The following is a 21,679-nucleotide window of genomic DNA, read 5'->3' on the forward strand; positions in this document are numbered from 1 at the left end:
GGTGTAGACTAATGGCTGAGCAATGGGAAGAAATATAAGATTTGAAGCTGGTTCACATGAAGAAAGGTCTAAGAAACAAGAGAGCTGACATTCTGACCAGCTGGCAGGGAAAACAGGCCCCAGATTGTTCCCAGCAGCTTCACAGAACAACGTAGGCTAAATAAAATTAAGCAGACCTGCCTAATATTTCCAACCATGCATTAGAAGAAGAGTTGCTTTGGAGGTAGATAGTCCCTCTCCAGAAGTTGAACAATTTCTCAGCAGGAAACCTGTGGAGGGGATTTCTGCAGGGACCATGGGCTAAACTTGGGGAATCATTGAGGTTTCCTCCAACCCTGAGATATCAGTAAATCTGTTAGAATTTATTTATTTCTGAGAAAACAAAATGCAGATGACTAGGAGGACTTTCTCTTGGAGGAGGTCCATGTCCCTTTTCATTTGTTATTCATTCATTCATTCATTCAATTAACTTACCAATAATTGTTAATAATGTGTCGTGTGGTAGTCACTTTAGGCTCCAGGTGGTAAAGACTGAAGGAGTCCTCAAGGAGGAAGGAAGGGCATGTTAGAATTATAGTGGAGTTTTTCAAACTACACCTATTTTTTGCTCACTGCTTCCATTCTGAAAAGTTTCCAACAGAGTCTCTGGCAGGCAGGGACATCTATAGTTTTCCATACATACAATGTCAAGCCAGGAGATTCTGGCATAACCCACTTCCAGGAACTTAGGAATTTTCAGGAAGCAGACATGTAGAGGTTGAGAAAGTTCCCATGTGATTCTGTTAGCAAGTTCCTGACTTCCCTAACACTCTTGTTTTATAAAGGGAGGAAGACCTAAGATATTCACAGATGCATAGGACATGGCATCCAACTTCTGGGATTTGGATGTGGTTGTATAGTACAACAAGAGTGCTGGCCTTCGAGCCCTTCCATTAAAAACAATAATAAAAACAAGATTGGTATATTTTGAGAAATTGCTTTATGGAAGGAAAACATCTCTTTCGTTACAGCTTGAACCTGCTTGTGTACTTTAATGAAACACTTACACAGAGAATGTATCTCCATTCTACAAATTACATGAAAGTTATTTTAGTTTTTTACATTTGTCCTCATCTGTGACCTGCCCATTTCTTTCATTGCCTAAATTGCATGTTTTCAGATAGCCTCAGGAAAACTCAAGAAGTTGGGCTCTTAGAGGATTTCAAGCCCTCCATGTGAGCTAAGTGAGGCGCTTCCAGTCAGCTTTTCTGGGGAAAGGCCTTGAGCATTCCCAGGCATAGAGATGCAGAAGGGAATGGACCAGGAGGACATCAGGAATGGAGATGGGGTACAAAGAAACCGAGTGCAGGATCCTGCCAGGGAGATTCTGGACTTAGCTTTCCTGGTCCCTCTGTAGGGCTTTGCTCTAAATAAGGCAGTAGAGTTAAGTGATTTTATACTTTAAATAGGCCAAGATCCATAGAACCGTGGATCTGATAATTCCACTTTATTAAAAAAGAAAATGATCTCAGTTCATTTAATTTTTATTAAATAGCTTATGCATTAAATTTTAAAGAAAGGTTATATATATATATGTTATATTTTTAAGTAACTCGTTAACTTCTAATTGAATTCTAATAGTTGAGACTATGTTATTGGCTTCCAGAAGAATGAGCAAAGCCCCTTTCCTCTCCTCCAACCAGCCCTTCCTTGATCCTTCTGTAAATGCTGATCTGATGGCTGAGTATCTACTACAGGACTCTTTTCTAGAGGTGGTTTCAAAGGGGATAGAGGTCACGGTATATAAGCATGGTTTCTAAATTTTCCTTTCCCCAAGACTGAGGAGTAAGAGAGTAGGGTCTCACAGCAGCCTCTCTCTGTCCTTCTCTCTCTCTCTCTCACCTTCTTTTTGCTTCTTCTTTCTCTCTTTTCTGATGTTCTGTGTTCTCATGGAACCGTTTCTGTCAGCTTAGAGCTACGCATTAATGGTAAACCTACCTTCTCTTGCTGTCTGTCACTCGGATTCCTTTCCTCTGGTGCTGACAAGCATGCCTTTTCTCTCAATGCTGTGGTAAACATTGAGAATTAAATTTGGCCTTGCAGAATCACTAAATCAATGGGGAACCTCTCTTCCCAGCTTTGCATTCAGTGATGTCACCTTGGTGGCTTAAGTTGGCCATGGATGGAATATTCCTACCATAGAAACCAGCAAACCCTGTCTATCAAAGCTTTTTTTCTTCCTGAGAGCTAGGTCACCAGCAAGGTGATTGGTCTGGACTTAACCTCAAGTGTGTGTGTGTGCGTGCGTGTGTGTGTGTGTGTGTGGTGGTGGTGGTGGTGGTGGTGCAGGGGGGCTGGGAGAGTGTCCTTCCATTTCTGCTGCCAGGAAGTCATTTACTCCTTTTATTTTCTGCAGCCTAAACAAAAGGGACAGAAGCAGGGTGGGTGGGCTGAGTGAAAAATAAGGTGAAGAGATGCTCAACTGATAAATGATCTTAATAGGAAGACTACTTGACTAGTTGAGGAATCAGGTAGGTTTTTTATTTTTATTTTTCCCTTATGGGCTCACTTTTGTGATATAAAAGAATTACCTTGAATGTCTTTTGGCCTGTCTAGGACAGGCACTAATATGGAAGTTTGAGTTCAGTTCATGACGGGTGAAGATAAGGAACATGGAACTCCTGGGACAATTTACTTTCCCTCTCTCTGATCCCTTCTCACAATTTCTCTCCGGGGTAAAGTTATTTCTCCTGATGTTTGGATATGCTTTCGCTACTGAAAAGTGAGAACTATGTAAATCTGCATTTTCTCTCTCTACCCAGCTGCTAGGGAGCCCATAGAAAAAGTTTGCATGTAAACTCTGTAGCTTTTCATCATCAGAGATTCTTGTGTATCCCCATTCATTTCTCACTTTATGTACTTGCTTTTTAATGAAAGCAAGCTCAAATTCACTAGGAAATTGGTAAGATATTACTCAACCATCCATCACACTTAGTTTTTTAAAGGCCTTGGTCTTACCTTAAAAAATGAAATGAAAAAATCTTCCATATTCTACTTATTCTCTTTTCACTCCCCAAATAACATAAATATGACCATGTTTATAAGTAGATTATCTGCTCCATTCTTCATATTTGGAAAATGATACTCTTTGTCTTGCTTATTAGATTGTCAAGTTCTATATTGTGTGGATCAGATTTTTTTTTTTTTTTTTTTTTTGTGACAGAGTCTCACTCTATTGCCCAGGCTAAAGTGCAGTGGCATGATCTCAGCTCTCTGCAACCTCCACCTCCTGGGTCCAAGCAATTCTCCTGCCTCAGCCTCCTGAGTAGCTGGGACTACAGGCACAGGCCACCACGCCTGGCTAATTTTTGTGTTTTTAGTAAAGACGGAGTTTCACCATGTTGGCCAGACTGGTCTTGAACTCTTGACCTCAGGTGATCCACCCGCCTTGGCCTCCCAAAGTGCTGGGATTACAGGTGTGAGCCACTGCACCTGGTCATGGATCAGATTTAAATTTGATTATGTACTATGTTTACTAAAGTTTGGCGCTTGATAAATAAGAAAAAAACATGAGGTAGCTGCACTGACAGGAAATCTTTCCTGTGGAAGTGGTTACATAGGCAGAGTATGTCTACCTCTATCAACTAGAATTCTTAAATGTCCTAGATAAATCCTTTACATGTCTTGTATTTAGTGCTATTAAACCAACATATTTTAATAGCTTTAAAAACTTTTTTGTGTGTCAATGTTTTGAGCATTACATCTGAAATCTTACACAATAATACCATTTCTAAGGCATTTTGCAATATTGTCCTAGTCCAGATGTCTGGTTCATGTTTCATAGTGTCTGACAGAGGAAAAACTTATAAACAACAGATCAGTAACTCTTAGACTTGGTGTGTGTGAGAATTATGGGGGTTGCTTGCTAAAAATGCATATCTTCTAAGTACCCCTTGCTCCTACAGAATTATCAGAATTATGAGGGTGGAGCTTAAAACCTGTATTTTAAAGTATCCGATTACTTCTTAGCTTGTGAATAGGTGTTTCCGGCTGACTGTAAAGGTTAAGCAGACACTGTCTCTAAAAATGGGTGAGAAATAAAGCTGATTATAAGATTCTGGGGAAGACTTGTAATGATTTCCTTTCAGATTTGCCAGGATTCATCATTTCAAATAATAGCTGAAGAAAGCAGGGACTCTGTATCTCTATGAGTTAATAATAGCATAAGCATTTCCTAATTTATGTGCATCTATAGGTACCAATCTCATGATTGTGCCACCATTTTTGCCTCTCTTTCTGACTAGTCCGTGTCTCTGGGACAATGACTAAACCTTTGTCTTTAGATCCTTAGTTCCTTGCAAAGTACCTATTTGTTACTTAACAAATCAATGAATATATTAACTTACTCATTTACTCTAGAATTATGTATTGAGCTCCTACCAAAGAATCAGGCACTGTTCTAGGTACTGCAGATATAGTGGTGAATAACACTACTAACCGAGCAAGCAAAATCCTCATCTCCAGGGCTGTTTCTTCAGAATAAAATGCAATCAAAGTATTGTCATTCTGTCTCTCCCAGGATTTGGAAGATTACTAAGCTGACATTTAGGGAATGACTCAAGATTTTTTTAAGAAAGGAAAAATGAAAAGACAACACAAAGATGATTGCTCTACAAGCCTGAGATAAAAGATCAAATTTTATATGATTGCATTGTTCTTTTAGTCTTTGTAAAAATAAGTTTGCCTAAGAAGAGAACAATTTAGGATATCTCTGCTGCCAGTAAATGAACTTGGACTATATCAAGCTGATGAAGCATTATGCCAACAATGCACTGATGATAACTGATTTGATACTTCATTTTCTGCTGGCAGAGTTTACTCTTAAGGCATATAATAAGTCCTACCTGACCTCTTGCTCTTCACTGGTCAGACCCAATCCGAATGTCTGATGGATGTCAGAGCAGGAATTGCTGTCTTCTAGCAACCTAGGATGTATTCAGGATAGGAACCACACTTCAGTTCATAGCACTCAACAAATCAGCGTTTTTCCCCTATATCCTGACCGAGGGGGGACAAAACGTTGTACTTACCCAACTTTCTGAAACCGCTTCTCCAGGTCGTTCCAAACATACCTGATTTTCTGCACTTGCATGCATCGCAGCTACGATTGCAAATGCGATAGAGCAGGTGTCATTCACAACATAAAGTTCACTGGGAGAGGGGAGTGACGTTCAATGCAGGATGCAGATCCCCTTGTGGGTCTCACTTTCTTTCTTTCTATCTTTTTTTTTTTTTTTTGAGACAGGGTCTCACTCTGTCACCCAGGTTGGAGTGCAGTGGCATGATGACCACTCACTGTAGCCTTGACCTCCCAGGCTCAATCGATCCTCCTGCCTCAACCTCCTGAGTAGCTGGGACTACAGGCAAGCACCACCACACTCAGCTAATTTTTTATTTTTATTTTTTTAATGGAGATGAGGTTTTGCCATGTTTCCCAGGCTGGTCTCAAACTCCTGGGCTCAAGGGATCCGCCCACATTGGCCTCCCAAAAGTGCCGGGATTACAGACGTGAACGACCATGCCCAGCCAGTCTCACTTTCTTTGATACAAAGCTGTCATTCCCATTCCAAAAGTGTGATATTCGGAACTTTCATTTAATAAACAGTTATTTTATGCTTTCTCTGTAAACATGCATAACACCATACCCTTCAAGTAACTTACTTTTAATTCTGGCTTTATTAAGGCTTGGTTTATGACAGAGTGGCGGTCAGCCACCAGGGATTCTTCCCACTTCTTGCTTACAGGAAACTTCAGTGTGGATAAGTAGAGGCAGAATACCTTCTTCCTCATATATCTTTGAAATTCGTCCTGGAAAAGACAATCCAGTTCATGAAATTCTCAAGTGTTATTCAATAAGGTGCTCAATCAACCAAATACCTACCAAGTGCTAAACAAGTGCTTCTCAAAGTTTGGTACAAAACTTTGACCCAAACAAGCGCATCCGCTTTATCTCAGAACTTACTAGAAATGCAAATTCTCAGCCCCACTTCAGATCTACTGAATTAAAAACTCTGGGTGGGGCCAGCGTCCTTGTTTCAATGAACCTTCCAGACGATTCTGACATGCACTGAAATTTGACAACCACTGTGCTAGAAAATAAAAAGAAAGATAATACTTTTCAGGAAAGCTTTCTATCCAGAAAATAGTTTCTAGCTATATTAAAGTGACATCTAGGTGTTTAAAATGTGTAATATCCTCCAAAATACATATTTTTGAAAAACTGAATGACCATTCCCATGTTGTGGTCTCTAAACGCTGTAACACTGACAGCCACTGCTCATGTAATGGCTAAGAGCACTCCCTGTTAGCCTGATGGGGTGGAAATTTCCCCAAGCTGAAGCAGAAGAAATGCTCTTCCTTCCTGGGTCAAAATGAGAGATAGCAAATGGATTGCAGAGATAATTTTGCCATGTTTTCTCCTGTTTTGATCTATGGAAACTATTTAAATAGAGGAAATCTACCTTCTGAAATATAATACCAGCCACAGAGTTGTGCCACAGAGGCAATACAGAAGACACGATCATGCCATTCAAAATAGAAAACAGAAAGGCACGCACTGTTGTCCTCAGCAAAACAGTGTCTGCTTCTTGCAAGGGGCATGGGATGCAGTTGGCCCACACTCTCCACTGGGGTCTCCAGTAGAACACCAGCAGAAGGCCCCCACAGGTCAGCACGGATGCGACAAGGCAGAAGGCTTTCCGTACATTGTGGTCCCGGTAACCAAACACCTCCTGGAGAATAAATTTAAAAGATCGCTCTATTTTTCTTTTCTTCACATAAACATATTATTTTCTTTCAATAAACCAAACTTTAGATGAAGGAATGTTAGCTGGGAGAGAAATCTGGTTATAGGTGGTTAAATCAAGTTGACTGCTTGCAGCTGTCCACTGATCAAATCAAAAAAGAAGGACTTATTTTACTACCCTGGTATATGGAACTAAAACATTAAACAGAAAGAGTATGGAAAGGGCAGATTTATTTGCTTCTATATATTCCTAAGAGTCACCTCAGATTTTTATAAAATACTTCATGTTTTGAGGCAGATTTATTTTCTTTAGGCATTAGGTATTTTAAACATTGTTAATATGAATTTATTGTAGGAAGATGATAAAATCATGACAGATGTGATCTACACTCATACATCTAGCTTTATCCATTCAGCTTTGTCTTATAATAACATGATTGAGGACGATGGAAAGTATGAATAAATGTACTATTTCCTAAAACAGTATGATGATATAAATTAAGGAATTACTCGTGGACATGAAAGACTTTCAAAAAGCAGCTTATATTTATTTACCCTGATAGTAATATGCTAAAATATTTGGACTCTTACTAGTAGGTTAGTCAATATTTGTCATAAACTGAATAAAGATTTGAGATTTGATTCTAGAAGGAAAAATTGCCAAACAATAGATTTGCTTATTGAAGGCCAATTCCTAGTTCCCAACTTGTACAGTGATGTTTCATCGCATTGTTTTTTAAATTTGAAAAGCTAAATTTTCAGTGCATTTTGAAGCCCCTGAGGGATGCTGATTATGAATAATATCTCTACTATACTATTATTTTAGGTTCTGCTGTTGTTGTTTTTGTGCTTTTTAAAAATATGACTGAACTCTGAATTTTCAGGTCCAGATCACAGGACTATAATGTTTAGAAACTTAGTTTTTACTAAGTGTCTAGAGCACTTTTGATGCGGGAACATCCTGCATTTTATGCCAGTTTAGATCATGCTATAAAACAACTCTTGGCTTAAGATTTTTTCCACTGACCCTCAACACTACCATCCACCTGAGAAAAAAGTTCATTAAGTTCAGTGAGGCAGCCACTCTATTTTGAGATTATTCAAATAAGGTTTAAGTTAGAAATATGCATTCACCCTGCTTTTAAGCATGTTTTCTATTGGTTCTCCTCTTTCTCTTTCTGTTCCCTCTGATTCTATAAACCTGCTTTAGTTTTATTTGTGAATTATAGTTTTATTAGGACCAAGTAAAATGTATATGCCACTTTATATATTATGTCATAAATATACATTCTTTTACCGAGAGTTATTTACAGAAGCTTACTGCCAAAGTCAAAATGTGTGCAAAAATAGAAGCAGGACAATTTGGAATTTTAGTCTAGCTTGTACATGAAATGAGCTCATTCATAAATAACTTTCTCTTTTTCTGTTTATTTGTATACAGTAATGGCAATGAAAATCATAATTCTGGTACCCCTTCAGTTCTCTTCTATACAATGTTTTTAAATTAAAAAACAAACTCACAATGCTAGTAAGACTGCAGTGAAAGCACTACAGCTGTATAGTGCTAATAGCCTTGTGAACTGGAATAATTTTTTAGGAAAAGTAAGGTGGCAAATTGTATCAAGAATTGTAAAGATATTTCTACTGTTTGAATCAGTAATTCTTCATTTGAAAATATGCCCTAATGAAATAATATCTAAATGAGAAAGTTTTGCATATACAATGTTCAGTGCAGCATTATCTGTAATAGCAAAAACACTGGAAAAACCAAATGATAGCTAATGGTTCAGTAAGTTGTGAATGGAGCGTACTGTGATGTAGAAACCTGGAGTGTACTGTGATACAGTGTTAAATGGAGAAAAGAACAAAGAACAAGTAGAATAAATGGGAAACAAGTAGCAACATTATGAAATTTAACCCAACTATATTAGTAATTACATTAAATGCATACAGCCTTAATGCTATGATTAAAAGCAAAGATTATTAGACTAGATAATAAAAGACCTATTGTATGCTATTTACAAGAGACACACTTTAAACATAAAGAAGTGGATAGGTTAAAAAGGAAAAGAAGGGGAAAGTATACCGTGCAAACAGTAGAAGAAAGCTGATATCGCTCTATTACTATCACACAAATTATATTTCTTTAAGGATAGTTAAGGAAAAAATACTATGAGAGAAAAGGAAGGATATTTCATAAGCTAAAGGATCAATTCAACAGGAGGACATAACAATCCCAAATTTTTGCACATCTAAAAAACATAGTTTTAAAAATTATAAAGAAAAATTGATAGAATTTAAATCTACTCTCATCATTGGAGATTTTAGCACACTCCGCCTCTCAATAACCAGCAGAATAAGCAGACAAAACACTCAGTAGGACTGCAGGAAGTCTGAACACCTCCACTAGCTACATTGATCTAATTGACAAATACAGAAAATTACAGCCAACAACTGCAGAATTCACATATTTTTCAAGTACACATAAAATACTTACCTAAACTGAGCACATTCTGAGACATAAAGTATGATGACATTACAATTAAACTAGAAATTAAAAACAGAATAACTTAAAAATTCCCAAATATTTGGAAAGTAAACAACATATTTTGAAATAACACAGGTAAGTCAAATAAAAAATTACAATAAATATTAGGAAATCATTCGAACTGAATGAAAATGAAAATTGAGAAATAAACATTCATGGAATGCCATGAAGATAATCCTTACATAGACATTTACAGCTTTAGCTGCAAATCTTAGTAAAGAGAAAAAGTTTTGAAATCAATAAACTAAGCTTCCAACTCAAGAAGTTATAGAAACAAAAGCAAATTAAACCCCAAAAAAGTAAGGAAAAAATTATAAAGATGAGTGCAGAAATAAGACAGAAAGTAGAAATACAACACAATAGAGAGAAACAGCAAAGTCAAATTGGTACCCTGAAAAGATTAATAACATTGATAAACTCATCAATAAATACGAATATTTTGTGTTTATTACAGAAAATTAATATGCAATTTAAAAGCTCCCTGCAAAGAAATCATCAAGCCCAGAGAACTTGTGATTCCTTTGAAATATTTAAGATAGAAATGATACTATTGTTTTACAAACCTCTTTATAAGTAGAAGAGATGAAAATTCTCCCAATTTGTTTTACGAAGCCAGCATACTCAGACACCAAACTCTGATAAATATGTTGCAAGCAAGGAAAATTGCAGGCTAAGCCCTGTCATGAACATAGATAAAATAATTCTAAAATAGATTATCTAACTAAATCAGTGATATATTAAAAGTTTAGTACATCACTACCAAATAATGTTTGTCCTAGAAATGCAAGGATTTAAAAATCAGTCAATGTACTTTGCCATTTCATGCACTTTAATATTCAGAAGGAAACTCAGAAGGCCATCTCAATAGATAGAGAAAAAGACTTAAACAATTCTACGCCAATACATGATTTAAAAAATTCTCAACAAGTTAAAAATAGGTGAGAACATCTTTAAGCAACATCATGTGTAATGATGAAATAGTGAATATTTTCCCACTTAAGTTACAACCAAAATGAGATTGTCAACAATTACTACTAATATTTATCAGTACAGTACTAGAAGTCTTAACCAGTGCAACGCAAGAAATAGAGAAAGAAAGAGGGAAGGGAAGGAAAGGGAAGGGGAGGGGAGGGGAAGGGTGGGGAATAACAATTGAAAACAAGAACTAAACTCTATGTGTAGATAATGTGGAAAAATATCCAAAAGAATATACAAAGTATAAGAGTTAATAAGTGAATTTATTCAGATTGCTGGATACCAGGTCAATATAGGAAAACCAATTGTGTTTGTATATATTAGTAACAAACAATTTGAAAATTAATTAAATACCATTTATAATACCTTCAAAGAAAGAAATTGATTACCTTGTAATAATTCTAACAAAGTTGTACAAGACATCTAAACTGAAAAGTACATGTCATCGCCAAGAGAAAGTAAAGACCTAAATAAACGAAGAGCTGTATTAAGTTTGGGGATTAGCCATTAGTAATCCAATTTAAAATCTCTTCAGACTTGTGTGTGTGTGTGTGTGTGTGTGTGTGTGTGTGGTAATTGACAACTTGGTTCTAAAATTGGAATGGAAATGCAAAGGATGTAGGATAGTCAAGACAATTTTTGAAACGAATAAATGTGGAAGAATTATGCCACCAGAAGTGAAGGCTTACCACAAAGCCACAGTAATTAAGAAAATGAGGTATACACACAAGTATAAACAAACAGAGCAACAAAACAAAGTCCAAAAAGAGACTCAAACATATGATTTCTTCACTTGCAAGAAAGGAGCCACTGCAATCTGTGTGGGAAAGGGTGATTTGCTCAATGAACAGTGCCAGAGCAAAACAAATAGTGCTGGAAAGTAAATGAGTACAATCCCCCCACTGCCCCACCCCACTGGTTTATACCATATACGAAAATTCATTTGAGATGGCACAAATATGTAAACGTGACAACTGAAACAAGAAATCATCTGAAAGAAACCATAGGATGAATTATTCTATGAACCTCAAGTAGGCAAATGTTTCTTAAACAGAAAATAAAAAGACAAAACAAATGTACTTGACTTTGTTAAAATTAAAAGCTTCTGGCTGGGCACAGTGTCTCACACCTGTAATCCCAGTGCTTTGGGAAGCTGAGGCTGGAGGATTGCTTGAGGCCAGGAGTTCAAGACCAGCCTGAGCAACATAGAAAGACGCTGTCTCTACAATTTTTTTTTTTTAATTAGCCAGCAATGGTGGTGCACACCTGTTGTCCCAGTTCCTCAGGAGGCAGAGGTGGGAGGATCGCTTGAGCCCAGGAGTTCAGGGTTTTAGTAAGCCATAATTGCACCACTTCCACTCGGGCAACAGTGAGACCCTGTCTCTACTGTCTCTAAGTTTTTAAAAAATATATAGAAATGAATTTTAAAAGTAAAGAAAATTAAAAGGTTCAGGTGATTAAAAGGTCTCTGAAGAGGCCAAGCATGGTGGCTCACGCTGTAATCCCAGCACTTTGGGAGGCCAAGATGGGAGGATCGTTTGAGCCCAGGAGTTCAAAACAATTTGAGATAAGATTTGGGTGGGGACACAGCCAAATTATGTCACACAGTATATGTATTTATTTTGACCAACGAATTGAGAGGAAAATTAGATTGTATAAATGATTATTCTTCTGATGTAGTCAGAGTCACTCAGATTTTTTTCTGAATATTTACACACCTCCAGTAAAATCCATGAGAAATGCAGGGTAGAGGAGAGAGCCAGGAGCAATGTTTGTACCATAAAAGGAAAATTAATAGTATCCAGAGGTGGTGTTAATGTAAAGATACTGGAAATGGGATGAAAGTGTCCGAATCTCAAACCCGTTATACATGGTTCCTTGTAGTAAAGTGAGTTTTAGCACCTATTACCTGTGAGCTGAGGATTTAACTTCTCTAATCTCAGTTTCCATCTCTGTACTTAGAGGAATATTAATAGCATACACCTGGAAAAACAGTGCGGCTTAAAGAGAGGTGTAAGGTGTTGAGAGAAAAAGCAGCTCAGTCAATGATAACAGGTGATTTTATAGTAGGTTCAGTCACAGGAGGAAAGAGGTGACTATTTCAGCTTTTAGTTGCAATATATTGGATCAAGACCGGTAATAGAAACAGCCTGTGTTCCATGAGGCCAGGAACCCAGATCTGCCACCTATTAGTTGAGTTGAATAGCACAGAAATTGTGCCCATCTTCACACGGGCTTGATTTGTATTCTGTCTAAGCAGTGGTGTTCCTTTACATTTTTGTTTCCTATAGAATTCTGAAAGAGGTACCACAGCCCTAACAGTCTTTTTCTAGGCCCACAATACAAAGGAAGCAGTCTGGATTAGGAATAACAGTGAAATATGCATGCGCTTTTTCACAGAGGTTATTGCCATAAATCGCAACTTAGAGCCAGGCTTCCCTTCCAGGTCTGACACCAGAACCTCTTTTCTTTATACCCCACCCTGATGCCTTCTAGAAGCTCTCACTTCTGCCCTTTGCTCCACTATTTACCAGCTGTGATTTAAACTTGCCGAACTTCAGATTTTTCATGTGAAAAATGTGACTGCTTGTAAAATGCATCAGAAGTAGTTTGGTGTAGCAGTTAAAAGCTGAGGATATGGCATGAGAAAACCAAGTTCAAATCATACCTCTACCACGTAACCATATATAAGACTTTGGCAACCCACTTTACTTCTGATACCGTAATTTCCTCCTCCACAGATGAGAATAATAACAGTCACTATTGTCTAGGGTTATTGTTAGAAAGTAATAAGATATGGTGTCTTGAATCCCTTTTACTTTTATCTATATTTGACAATAAGAACTAATTGAGTGTATTTGATGATAAGATCCTTCTGAGTACTTATTAGGTGTTATTTCATTCTCACCACAACCCTGTGAAATAGGCATTATTATTTACTAAAATAAGTATTAACATTTATAAATTATTTGCAGAACAAAAACAGTCTTGGAAATGTATGTTCAAAATAAATACTAAATCATTCAGTCTGGAGTAAGAAAAACTTTTCACTATCTAGCAGTGTGATTCGAAACCCAATACAAAAGAGATGAACATATCCCACTCTTGGCTACAGGTATTCCCATAATTTCAGCCGGCACTACCATAACAAGAGTGCTAACATATAGTCCTCCTGCAAGTGAAAGTGCAACTAAGGACCTGTGTTTGGTGAGGCTAACAGCAGAGAGCTGTAAGTGTGGGTCAAAAGATGATGAGATGCCTGGCCCAATTAGCAAGAACAATTTCTGAAAACAGAATTTGCCCTAGATCAAGGGCATGGAACAACATGGCAAGTTTGGTTAAAAGTCATTTGTAAAATAAGAGCATTGTTAACCAGGGAGGGAGTCTCAGAGATTATTTGGTTCAAATTTCTCTCTAGGAAAAAACAGCTATACAGCGTTCTCTGCAGATGAGCATCTATTGTCTGCTTAAGAGGGGCTTTTCGTTGCCTTACAGGGCTGCATACTCTCTTGTTGGACAGCTGTGATGGTGTATTAGTTTTCTATTGCTGCATAGCAAACTCAGTGTCTTAATACAACACAGATTTACTGTCTCAGTTTTTATGTGTTGGGTATTCAGTTAGCTGGGTCCTATGCTGAGCGTCTTACAAGACTAAAATCAAGGCGTCACCTGAGCTGTGCTCCTTCTGGAGCTAAGAGACCTCTTCACACTCATATGGTTGTTGGCAGAATTCGGTTCCTTGTGGCCTTAAGATGGGGGGCCCCCATTCTCTTGCTGGTAGTCAGCTGGAAGCGACTCTCAGCCTTAGCAACCACTCCTTACCGCAGGGCATCTTCCATCTTCAAAAATGCAACATAGAACCTCCCTTGCAACAGACCTCTTTCGTGCTTTAACTATCTCTGACTTCAGGAAAGGCCCAGTCCCTTTTAATGAGTCACCTGATTAGGTCAGGTGCACGCAATCTCCGTTTTTATTAACTCCGTTGAGTTCATGTGGATTATACCTGTAAAGTCCCTTTTTCCATAGAACATAATATAATAATAGGAGTCCTAGCTTCTCATATTTACAGGTTCTGCCCACACTCAGCTAGAGGGGATTATACAAAAGGAACGGTGATCACAGGGGTGTCATGTTAAGTTTCTGCCACCAGAGATGATTAGGAAGTTCTGGCAGGTGCGGTGGCTCACACCTGTAATCAGCACTTTGGGAGGCTGAGGCAGGCAGATCACGAGGTCAGGGGATTCAGACCAGCCTGGACAACATGGTGAAACCCTGTCTCTACTAGAAATACAAAAATTAGCTGGGTGTGGTGGTGTGCTCCTGTAGTCCCAACTACTCAGTAGACTGAGGCAGGAAAATCGCTTGAACCTGGGAGGCAGACATTGCAGTGAGCCGAGATCGTGCCATTTCACTCCAGCCTGGGCAAGACTCCATCTCAAAAAAAAAAAAAAAAAAAAGGGAAGTTCTGCCATAAGGAAAATAAATATGGCTGGAATCTACCAACCCCTACTTTTGTTCTCCACAGCAGCCTCTCAACTCTTGGAAGACAAACATTATGACTGTTCTTTGGGAAACTGTTTCTAATTTCTTTTAAACAGTTCTTATTTATGATATGCAGATATTCCTCCAAATACACTATACTTCTTGAAATTTCTCTCTAAGTATGAGTTTTAGAATTAAATATAACTTCCTAGATTTTTCCTAAAAAAATACAGATTATGGCAGAACTTTTATTTATTTCTTCTATTCTGCAGAACAGGCTTTTACTAAGGCATTCCAGGGCTAATTTTTTATAGCTACATCACATTGGCAAATAAAATTCAGCACATCAAATAAAGCACTTCAATTACTTTTTCATGTACAACTACTAAACCCAAGTCACTGATACCCTCACCTTGTTTTTTGAAAATAACTTAAAACAAAAACTCAATAATGAGGTCTGTTACACTGCATCTTGCCAATTTCTCACCTACAATCCAGCCTAGAGAAATTTTTGAATCTTGATTCTGTCACCTATATTGTTGTTCTTCCCTTATAGCTAGTTGTCAGTTGAAGATTGATAAGCTTACCTTTACCTCATTCAACCTGATAATATACATGTTGACTGAAAACAGGAGAGAGTCAACAGGGCTGACTTTCAGTTTCAATTTTTACTTTTCAGTTTTAATCCTTTGAGTGGTTTTTTTGGGGGGAAGTTCTTTATTGGAGGACGACCTTGTGTATGTAAGATACATTACATTGTATATGTAAAATAATCTACATCTTTAAAATTCCTGATTTTTCTTTTTCTTATTTTTTTGAGATAGAGTCTCACTCCATTGCCCAGGCTGGACTGCAATGGCGTGATCTCGGCTCACTGCAACCTCTGCCTCCCAGGTTCAAGCGATCTCCTGCCTTAGCCTCCCACGTAGCTGGGATTACAGGCAGCCGCCACCATGCCCAGCTAATTTTTTTTCTTTTATTTTTAGTAGAGATGGGATTTCGTCATGTTGGCCAGCCTGGTCTCAAACTCCTGACCTCAGGTGATCCACCTGCCTCGGCCTCTCAAAGTGCTGGGATTACAGGCGTGAGCCACCGCGCCCAGGCAATTCTTGATTTTTTTTTAACAACTCATCACATATTACTTGTTTTCTCAATGAGAGCCTCAAACAATGATCATTCTTTACATTTTAACCAGAAAAAAGGGAAATATCCTCAACACCAATCTCACTTAACATATGTATTCCTGCATTTTCTAATTATTTTTGCACTTTGTAACTCTCGATCCCGTGTACATAAATGAACCACTTATTTTTCATAGCCCTTTCCATATCTCGCATGTGGCCCTCACAAAACTTGTGAGTCAGGAGAGCTAGTGGTATTGTTCTTAGGTAAAGAGTCAAGGCCAAAGAGGTGTCCACAACCACATGGTTAGCAGCAGAGCCTGGACTAAAGCCCAGGTTTGCTCTCTCAGAGTCCAGGGCTCCGCCACTGTTCAGCAGAAGAAAATTACTTCGAAGCAAAATGCACCTTTGTCAGTTCTGTTTTGTCCACACCAAGCAGGCATTTTGCCTTCTGGGGCTGCTGTGATGTGTAATTTTGACATTTTGTTGGTGGGTATCTGTGCAGAAGGGGAACACAGATGGAATTGCTGGGCTTTGCAACTGATATGAATGAAGCAGCACTTGTGGCTCCAGTGGGGTCAGAATCAAAGTCATCTTCGGAAAGCAAATGCAGCCTGTGGTCACAGGAGCTGCTGAAACAGAGGCTGATATGCACACAGTGTGCCTCCAGACAAACCAGGCTGAGAAGAGCCGTCATGATTATTTTTACTCCCAGCAGGGTAAAATGATAAAATAATACCTATCAGTCATTGAGAACATTCCAGCCTTCCTATGGAGGTTCCAGTGGTCAGGAGATAATCTGTGCATGTATTTGCGCACACAAACACACACAAAGAGAGAGAGAGAGAGGAAAGATTCCATGGGTGCATAAGTGTGGGAAATAAGGTGCACTGTGGCTGGGTGAGGTGGCTCACGCCTATAATCCCAGCACTTTAGGAGGTCGAGGCAGGAACATCACTTGAGCCCAGGAGTTTGAGACCAGCCTGGAAAATGTAGGGAGACCTCGTCTCTACTGAAATTTTAAAAGAATTAACCAGCTGTTGTAGCACATGCCTGTGGCCCCGCTATATGGGAGGCTGAGGCAGGAAGATTGCTTGTGCCTGGGAGATTGAGGCTGCAGTGAGCTATGATCACACCACTGCACTCCAGCCTGTGTGGCAGAGTAAGACCGTGACACACACACACACACACACACACACACACACATAGTGCTATATAGTGCACTGTAATGCCCCCTTAAGAGATCACAAAAAACCATAATATTGATATGGTTTGAATGTGTTCTCCAAGGTTCTTGTGCTGGGAGGTGGGGCGAATAAGAGGTAATTAGATTACAAGGCTCTGCCCTTGTGAATGTTGTTTTCACCCTAGTGGGTTAGTTATTGCAAAGTGGGCTCATTATAAAAGCAAGTTGGGCCCCCTCTTACTCTCCTGCTCTCTCGTGTTCTCTTGCCCTTTTACCTTCCACCATGGAATGACACGGCAAGAAGGCCTTCACCAGGTGTGGTCCCTTGACCTTGAACTTCCCAGCCTCCAGAACAATAATAAATAAATTTATTTTCTTTATGAATCACCCAGTCTGTGGTCTTCTGTTACAGCAGCACAAAGCAGACCAAGACAAATATACTCAAGATTTGAGAAGCCCTGCTGTTACCTGCGTACCCGTTTCACCCAGTATTTCTCAAACCTGATAGGGAAGGAGAACAGGGAAACTTCTTATATAATACCTACTGCAGAAGATATGTTTAGAAAAGCTGTATTACCTCATTTAATCCTCACCACAATCCCAAATGGTAGGTATTAGAGAGGTCAAATAACTTGCCTAACAGAACTAGAATTCAACCCAGGTCAGCCTGAAGCCAAATCCCATTCCATTAAGTATGGAGCTATATAACCTGGAGGCTTCAGATTTATTTAGGGTCTTATGTTTTGAAGGCTCCTGTGGGCTCTTAGTGAAGCTATGGGTCCTGAGACCTCTGGAGAAGACAAGAAAAGCTGACTGCAAATGGAGAGGCTGAGGGAAACACCTGGGCAGGGCAGATTTTTAGGAAAAAGGCAGGTGAAGAAAAGGAAACTATTAGAGCTAGATAGTAGTGAGGAGGGTGGGAAGTGGATGGGAGTAGGTTGGAAAAAACAGTAAAGACCTGTACAGTGAGAATATTGATTGCAGGGCTATTGTAAAGTTTTGGGTAAAATGAAAACCTGTGTGTCAAGCACCTAGCCCCGCACCATGCCCAGGACAGTGAGCACTAGCAGGATGAGAACAGGAGATGGGAATGATAACAGGGTTCGGCTCTAGAGGCCAGTGCAAGGCTTTATCTCCATGCTGAGCTCAGCAGAATCACGCAAGACTGAGCTTGCATACTCTCACAGCATCGCCCCTCCGTCCACTTAGGCTCTTCATGGGTGTTTGATTGAAGGAGTTCATTATTTGCCTCGACTGTCTCTAATTTTTACTACAGTGACTCTCACGATCACAACGGATTGTTCACTTGAAATAATGAATGCGAGTAGAAGTTAGACCGGGCCACAGGGAATCTTCGGGGAAGGAAGAGCAGGTGGGGCGAGGCTGTCAACATCAGAGAGCGACAGCCCCCAAGGCTGGGACTAAACCATGCCCAGGTTTACTTTGACCTACTGATTGTTTTCAAAAGATGAATTTGTTTTCAAAATTTATCATCAGGCTACATCACATAAACAGTCAGATTTCTGGCTTCCCTCGATTTATTTATTTTTTACCTTTTAGATTTAAAAACATCTATTTCTAGAGTCTGGGAAGTCCAAGATCAAGGTGCTGGCAGATCCAGTGTCTGATGAGGACCCTCCTTCTGGTGCATAGACAACCATCTTTTCTCTGTGCCCTCACATGGTAGAAGGGACAAGGGAGATCTCTAGGTTCTCTTTTCTTTTATTTATAATAAAAACAGGCTTTTGCTATGTTAACCAGGCTGGTCTTGAACTTCTGGCCTCAAGAGATCTTCCCACCTTAGCCTCCCAAAGTGCTGGGATTACAGGCATGAGCCACCATGCCTGGCCAGGGGTCTCTTTTCTTTTTTTAATTTCCAACTTTCATTTTAAGTTCAGGGGTACATGTGCAGGATGTGCAGGTTTGATACATAGGTAAAAGTGTGCCATAGTGGTTTGCTGCACAGATTGACCCATCACCTAGGTGTTAAGCCCAGCATCCATTAGCTATTCTTCCTGATGCTCTCCCTTCTCCCACCTCCCACCTTCTGATAGGCCCCAGTATGTGTTGTTCCCCATCCGGCTTCCTTCTAAAAGTCTAGCAATTGCAAGATCAGTTCAGCAATTGCCTGGAGCTAACTCACACCTTCCACAGTTCGGTCACCCCAGCTCCCTCAGGCCTACGGGAGTCTGTGGATTACCTGATCAACCAGAATAGGATTTGCATCTGTGCTCTATGCCCCAGAATTCTGAAAAAGAAATCTAGAGCCATCTCCCCTTCCCCAGAATGAGTTAAGCTTACTTGGATTCCTAATAGACATTTCTGGTGAGTGTCTGTAAAAGTGTTTGATCACCTGCAAAAATGAAGGAAACTGGGGCACCTGGCTCATTCTTTAATCCTGTGATACCAATGTCCTTTTTGTGAGTGAGAGAATTAAAGTATCAGGCTATAAACTTTACAAATACAGCAACTAGTTAGAGAAGAATGAAGAGCGATGTAATGTTTCATGCACTCTTATCTACATGTTGAAAACATCAGAGCTAACAGAATTGTTCAGCAGTGAACACAGGTGAATAGATTTTCGTTCTTTAAAAGCTTTAATTCTGAAGATTTTAAAGTGCTGTGTTATTGTCAAGCTTAGCGTGCTACAATAATGCAAGCCACAAATATGAGCTGCCTTCTTAATATTAACGTTCCTAGCAGCCACATTAAAGATGTAAAGAGAAGCAGGTGAAATTTTTACCTAAGCTATCTAAAATATTGTCATTTCAATGTGTAAACAGCATAAAAATTATTAATAAGATGTTTTACTTTTTTTTACTAAATTCTTCAAAATCTGGTGCATATTTTACACATAAAGCATATTTTGTGTGGACTAGCTACTTTTCTAGTGCTCAGAAACTACAGGTGGCCCATGGCTGCCTTATTGAACAACACAGATGTAGATGAAATCATATGTTTTCCTTAGAGTAGCAAACAGGGATAGGTGGAGGGAGAGCCGGTATGGATTTGCCCCAGATCTCACAGGGAACCAGGATGCCAGCCAGGAAACTGACATCATTCTAATCTACAAACCATGTTCTCCAAGTTCTTTGGGGCCCCCAAATGTGCCCTCACTCTGACCCTGCCCCTGTCTGTCCCTGTCTCATTTCTTCATTGTCTAACTAGAGCCACTGTTGTATAGTGAACAGCACAGGATGTGGAGAAGGAGTCGGCTGGATTCCCAGCCTGCCCCTTGCAAGCTAATGACCTTGGGCAAGTTATTTAACCTCCCTGGTCTCAGATTTCTTTTCAATTAAATAGGATTAGTTCTTTCATCACTGAGTTCTGAGGATTATATAAAATCATAAATATAAACACCTCAGCACCAAATAAACACTATAGTTTTCAACTTTTTAATTATTATTTTTAAACGTGTGTGTGTGTGCGTGTGTGTGTGTGTGTGTGTGTTTGATGAAAACAGCAGTGGGGAAAAAATTGGAGACATGAGAAATGTTTAAAATATGTGTTAAAAATCCCAGGCCACATTCTACTCCTTCTTTAGTAATTGATGCTTAAAACTTCTCTCTGCGCTTATAAAAAGCATGACTTCAGCCCAGAGCCCCCTAAGCCTAGGTTATGCATACATACCCAAAGCATGAGAATAAAAAAGAGTTCTTGTTTTCAATAGAGTTTGTTCAATCACATAGCAATCCAGATAATAAGGGGGAGACACCCCATTGAGCACCATGCGGGGCTCTGCAAATACTGTAAATGTCCGAGGAAATATCACAGGTTCATATGAAGATGGCAAGAATTCTATCATCCAGAGGTCACAAGTTTCTCAGCCCCTGCAGGTTCCCCCACAATAAAATGGTGCTTTGCAGCCCTTAAGGAACCTTACCAGACTGAAACCTTTCAAGGTCCTAAAGCCTGAAGCATAAATGCTACACTCTATCTTCTAATTCAGCTGTAGCCCATACTTACAGCCTTGGGCTCTTTGAGAAGACTAATAAAATAAAGGGAAGACTCACCAGTTCATCCTCCTCTCCCTGGTTGAGCAAAGCCCGATGGTCCTTCTTACTGTTCTCTTCCATCTAAACTCAACCGGCGAGGATCTCTTCTGGCTAACTCCTTGGAGAAATGTCAAAATCCCTTGGGCTTCTGTGAACTTGGAATCGTCACGACTTGTGATTGCTCTTCTCAGGTGCTTTTAAAATCTCTTAGTACACACCTTGCCTATTAGACTAACAAAGGAAAGAGAGAAAATCTTCTCAGGAACAGGATTGGTCTGTTAATCTGGTTGTTGTGGGTTTTTTTCCTAGTGTTTGTTTATTGAGCTAGATATGAGTGCCTCAAGACCTGAGGAATGAAGGGGGAAGAAGTTGGCGAACTAGAAGGAGAAATCATTTTGTATGCGATCCATAAATGTCTCAGCCAAGGAATGAGAATAGTCACTTTGCTAAAAACCTAAGATAAAAGGATTAGCCAGTGAGAGATGTATAAAAATCCTGCAGACTTTGAAAAAGTAATGAACACATTGGGGGTGACAATGAGAATTGAAGGAAGGGAGGTAGGCTCATGATAGAGAATGTAGGAATCAT

The 21,679-nt window shown here is 39.3% G+C and overlaps 1 protein-coding gene across 1 annotated transcript in view; it reads right to left on the reverse strand.

Moving 5' to 3' along the window:
• ATP13A5 (ATPase 13A5) overlaps positions 1-21,322 on the reverse strand; it is a 102,621-nt gene extending 81,299 nt beyond the window's left edge. The window contains exons 1-5 of the mRNA XM_004038219.5: positions 21,110-21,322; positions 6,597-6,770; positions 5,701-5,847; positions 5,070-5,140; positions 4,884-4,964 (exon numbers count right to left, since the gene is read on the reverse strand). Coding sequence (XP_004038267.5) covers positions 4,884-4,964; positions 5,070-5,140; positions 5,701-5,847; positions 6,597-6,770; positions 21,110-21,172 — 536 coding nt within the window. The 5' untranslated portion in view covers positions 21,173-21,322. The remainder of the gene's footprint in view (positions 1-4,883; positions 4,965-5,069; positions 5,141-5,700; positions 5,848-6,596; positions 6,771-21,109) is intronic.
• Positions 21,323-21,679: the final 357 nt, after the last annotated feature.

The sequence above is a fragment of the Gorilla gorilla genome, chromosome 2 (assembly GCF_029281585.2).
Source record: "Gorilla gorilla gorilla isolate KB3781 chromosome 2, NHGRI_mGorGor1-v2.1_pri, whole genome shotgun sequence".
NCBI classification, from domain to species: domain Eukaryota; kingdom Metazoa; phylum Chordata; class Mammalia; order Primates; family Hominidae; genus Gorilla; species Gorilla gorilla.